At 42.4% G+C, this 5,000-nt stretch overlaps 1 protein-coding gene across 1 annotated transcript in view; it reads right to left on the minus strand.

Annotated features, from left to right (window-relative positions):
* pdlim5a (PDZ and LIM domain 5a) overlaps positions 1-5,000 on the minus strand; it is a 146,010-nt gene that overhangs the window by 7,458 nt on the left and 133,552 nt on the right. Inside the window, exon 9 of the mRNA XM_056283887.1 lies at positions 2,889-3,093. Coding sequence (XP_056139862.1) covers positions 2,889-3,093 — 205 coding nt within the window. The remainder of the gene's footprint in view (positions 1-2,888; positions 3,094-5,000) is intronic.

A 5,000-nucleotide genomic window follows, 5' to 3' on the forward strand; every position in this document is an offset into this window, starting at 1 on the left:
GTTTGAGCGAGTACGGAGAGGTTAACTAGACTCAATTCTAAAAGCTTTTTATTTCTTTGATGCACAAAGTGTGTCAGTAGCTGTGTCCAAAATCGCTCCTTATTTGCTACAAAATGCACTACATTCACCTCGCTCCATTTTGTTTGAGAGTCCAAATTCTGATTGTAAAAGGCATTCACAATATAGCGCCCACTCAACTTCTCACGGTGCAACTGAAAATGTGGTGTACACTACTGTAAGCTAAAATAACACAAAGCAACGCCTTGCCTCTTCTCCGCTCCGCTCATGCACTCTTTCCACTGTCAAATATCACATGATGGCATGAGAAAAAGCCTAAAAATGATGATTCAGTAGTTTATCATTTATTTTCATACTTCACAATTTTAAACAATTATTAGCTCCAAAGACCATTTCCACTACAACTAAATCAAATGGATTCCTTAAGTTTTTTTGAAGTATTTCCCCTGGATGGGAAAGTTTTTTTCTGCTAAAAAAAAGCATTGTTTTTAGAATTGTAAGAATGTTCAGTCAAAAATAAATAAATAAATCAAAGACCTTTGGTCTAAACCTTATTATCTATATATGGCCACAAGAAAACTGACGAATCAAACTTCAGTGTTGAGAAATGTTGCTATTAGTGCAGTGGTATGTTGTAGTTTCATACATCAGTCAAATAAAATTATTTAGACAAGGCTCTGTATATCCAATATGATACTCATGCCATTATCAGTACTTCTCAAACATCCAAAGCACAACTCCAGTACTGAAAAAGCAGGGGACAGACTATTTTCCTCCTCCACTTTTACTATCACCATCTGTCAGTCATGTCGTGTTCATCATCTCTAACTCTACACTACTGACCTACCAAACCTGACACCTGCTGTATGTGGTCGCACAACACACCTGTGTGTTTCTCTTATCCACACACACAAACATGACAAAACTGAAAATTAATTTAGGAATAGTCCAGTCTATAGTCCTGATCTTCATTTTTTGGGGAGGAGAGAGAGCGAGTGAGAGAGAGAGCGAGTGTGTGTGTGTGTGTGTGTGTGTGTGCAATTTCCAACATATTACAATCTAGGCAACCTTATTCATATGACTTGTATCCACATCACAGTCACCTCTCTTACAGTTCACCTGCTGGCTCCAGACTCTGATAAGGATCAGACTCTGGTTTTCTTTTCAGTTGGGGTTCTAGAATTGCATACGAAGATTGTTTACCCGAGATGGTTTCAATCAATTATTTTAAGTGATATTTAAATAATTTAATAATTGAGGAGCTTAAAGTACCGATCCAGAAACGTTTTAAAGTTTAAAAATACTCTGAGATGATTAATATATTGTTTAACATGGTTTTCCCACATAAAAAAAAAAAACCTCCAGAAAGGGGCTGGAAGCACATCTACTCTTTTCTCCCTCTGAGAAATTCAGGATCTCTGAATATGCAAATATCACAGGCCTTTCGCCCCGCCCACCACCGCTTCTAGGTTGACCGGTGAAAGAGCGGCGCGCATCCAGATGGCTAGCGTTAGAAGAAACAGCGAAGAGATTCAGCCATACACGTTTGAGCCCGCCAGACCCAGACTCAGACTGTAGTGCACCAAAATCGGCGACTAGCAGACGTATCAGATAACTGTAGTTGGCATCTTGTATTTGTTTATGCTGTTTATTAGATTGTAACAGGCAGTGGTTGACACAGCAGTGGTCATGAAACATACAATATGTGTTCACCTTGTCACTTTGTTATTATGTAATTATGTACCAGAGGTCTAATCAAAGTTTTCAGAAAGATATATTCCATCTGGCTGAGATTTTTGTATTACATGTACTACTACTTTCGGTTGCTCCCGTTCAGGGTCACCACAGTGGATCATCCGTTTCCATTTCTTCCTGTCTTCTGCATCTTCCTCTGTCAGATATTACGTGTAATACAGATATTACGTGTATATCTTAAAAGCCAATCAAGTTTGCCTGGGAACAGGCTCATTGGCACTAGTCTAAAATTCAAAACCTCTGGGACATCAGGGCAAGGCGGTCAATGCCGACAGCTTTCGCCACCGCTGCCGCTGCTGCCACCGCTGCTGCCACCGCTCCATCACCCCTCGGAATGCATGACAAATAAACTAATAAAATAAATTCCAACCATTTCAGCAGTATACTAGGATTTTTTTTTTTTGGTTGCTAGTGGAAGGAAGCTCCAGGGTCCAGTTTACATCCACAAACTGCACTCTATCATGTTTGCTGTCCAAACTTTCATTATGTTAATGCAAGTCCGCTCTGCACAGGAGGTTTCAGGTTTCTCTGCCCACCGTGCATTTGCATATTAGACAGTAATTGGCTTTCAAAGGTGAGACCAATACTGCTATATTACATCACACAGTGGTAGGTTGAACAAGCTATTAGACAGAGCAGCTTTACTGTATGCTATGCTTCAAAGCTGAAATCCATGACTTTTCTCCATAAATAGTTATCCATTTAGACCATGGACAGGTTACATAATACTAACAGGCGTCTTTAACATGGCTGGAGACCGGGTAGGACCAACACTGGTGCAGTAGCAAATACGTTCCTACTGAAACAAGGAAGACAATTGAAATGTGATGACAATGTGGCAATGTGTCTGTTGGGCAGGTCAATGCCACAGTAAAATGGTGTTACCATACAATTTGATGTAGTTTGTAATACGTTAGATCGCCTGTGTTAGCGTTGGTCCGAGGATGCCATTTTACAAGGATGGGAACTGTTTACTGCTGAGCTGATGGCTGCTACACCTTGTTCGTAGCTCTCACTGCCCGAGGGAGGGAAAGATCAAGGAAATCACAGATTTCAGCTTTAAGGTTTGACCATTTATGTCCCTGGTCCATTTATGTACTCAATTCCACCCTCACCTGATGACCATGTTGCAGTGGCCACACATGGGAGTGCGGGTGCCTGCGGGGATGTGCTCTGCCATCTGGACCAGTGAATCTTCGTCTTTAGGGTGGGGCTGCGGTACCGGTCTGGCTGGGATGGGCCCCCGGGGGACACTGGTGGTGGTACTGTTACCTTTCATTGCAAAGGATGGGGTGATCAAACCAGTCAGTGGACCTCGGTCTGTAGAGGGAAGGAAAAATGAAAGGAGGAAGAGAGGGACTTAGAGGTATTTTTACTTATTACTCTGAAACAAGCAGCGGTGTGACCACAGTGAGTACAAGAATGGATACAAACATTTTTTCTCCCCAACTGAACTTTTTTGGCCAATTACCCTTCTTCCGAGCCGTCCTGGTTGCTGCTCCACCCCCTCTGCTGATCCGGGAAGTGCTGCAGACTAACACATGCCTCCTCCGATACATGTGGAGTTGCCAGCCGCTTCTTTTCACCTGACAGTGAGGCATTTCACCAGGGGGACGTAGCATGTGGGAGAATCATGCTATTCCCCCCAGTTCCCCCCCTGAACATGCGCCCCGACCGACCAGAGGAGGCGCTAGTGCAGTGACCAGGACACATACCCACATCTGGCTTCCCACACGCAGACACAGCCAATTGTGTCTAGGAACACCCAACCAAGCCGGAGGTAACACGGGGTTTCGAACTGGCGATCCCCGTGTTGGTAGGCAACGAAATAGACCACCACACCACCCGGATGCCCTGGATACAAACATTTAACAAAATTCACATTTCTTTATTTCTTTATTTTAGATCCCCATTAACCACTGCCTCGGCAGCAACTATTCTTCCTGGGGTCAAACGTTATATGTTAAAGCTGATCTCCAGCCGGCTTACGAATCCTTTCAAATTTCAATGTTCTGAAAAAAAAACTATAAAAATCTAACAGGACCGATATCATCACTACACATCACAGTCACAGCTAAAATGAGAATCCTGTTATGTAAAAGGAAGTTTGGGGAGGGGGGCACGATGCAATTGTGCTGGCTTTAATTGGCAGGAATCAGTTGTTACTTCATTTTGCTTTCTAACCCAACTAAAACTCAGCATGCTTAAGAGAGGTTATAAAATCATTTCCCGAGTGTGTACTGCATAAGCTCAGGCCCTTATGTGACATCCCGGGTTCGAATCCAGCTCGAGGCCTTTGTCATATGTCATCCCCTACTCTCTTCCCTTGTTTCCTGTCTTTCTACACACCCTGTCAATAAAGGCTAAAGTGCCAAAAAAAAAAGAAAGCCAAACCCATCAGACATATGAACACCTTGCCAAGCTAAAGAAATGGAGGGAGGGAGTGATGGAGGATAAGAATGAACACAAACTCAGTATAGATGAGAATACTTTTCAGTCTGGAGCAAGAAACAGGGATGAAATGATGGGCGATGATGGTGGTTTTTTTTTTTTTTTTTTTGGCACATCTGCAAAAAAGTTTTCCTTGCTGTATCAACACCGGAGGTTGTAACACTACAGGTCTGTTTACTCAGTAAGTTAGTGGCTGCAGTTAATGCCAGCAAGAAGTAGGAAGGAACAAGGTGAAATATAAATGTACATTAAATGTGTCAAATCTTTGGGTGTAGGACAGAGTTTTTAGTGAGAAACATACGTAGAAAAAACTACAGCAACTGTGTGTATGGGTGCATGCATTGCACATACAGGTATATATATATATATATATATATATATATATATATACTTCTAAAGCCATAATAAGTATTTATCCTTACATGCATGTAGAATGGCATTATATGTTTCCACATGTGTCTGTTTGTGTGCATGAACATGTATATGTGTTCCCTCTCCAAATGTATCTTTTTAAACGCCATCTTATACGCCTAGCTACACAGCAGGTGATCTGTCATGCATGCCGCTGCCTGGCTTCTGCTGTCACATCCATGAGCTCACTTCATCATCCCTCAGCAAAACATACAATCTGTCTCTCTCCACCTCTGACAGGATCCTAAGGCTAATGTGTAAGCATGTGCATGCAGGCATGCATGCGCTTGAAAAGTACACACAGACACACACACACACACAAACATACAAACACAACACACACACACACACACACACACACACAC

This window comes from Lampris incognitus, chromosome 1 (assembly GCF_029633865.1).
Source record: "Lampris incognitus isolate fLamInc1 chromosome 1, fLamInc1.hap2, whole genome shotgun sequence".
Lineage (NCBI taxonomy): Eukaryota > Metazoa > Chordata > Actinopteri > Lampriformes > Lampridae > Lampris > Lampris incognitus.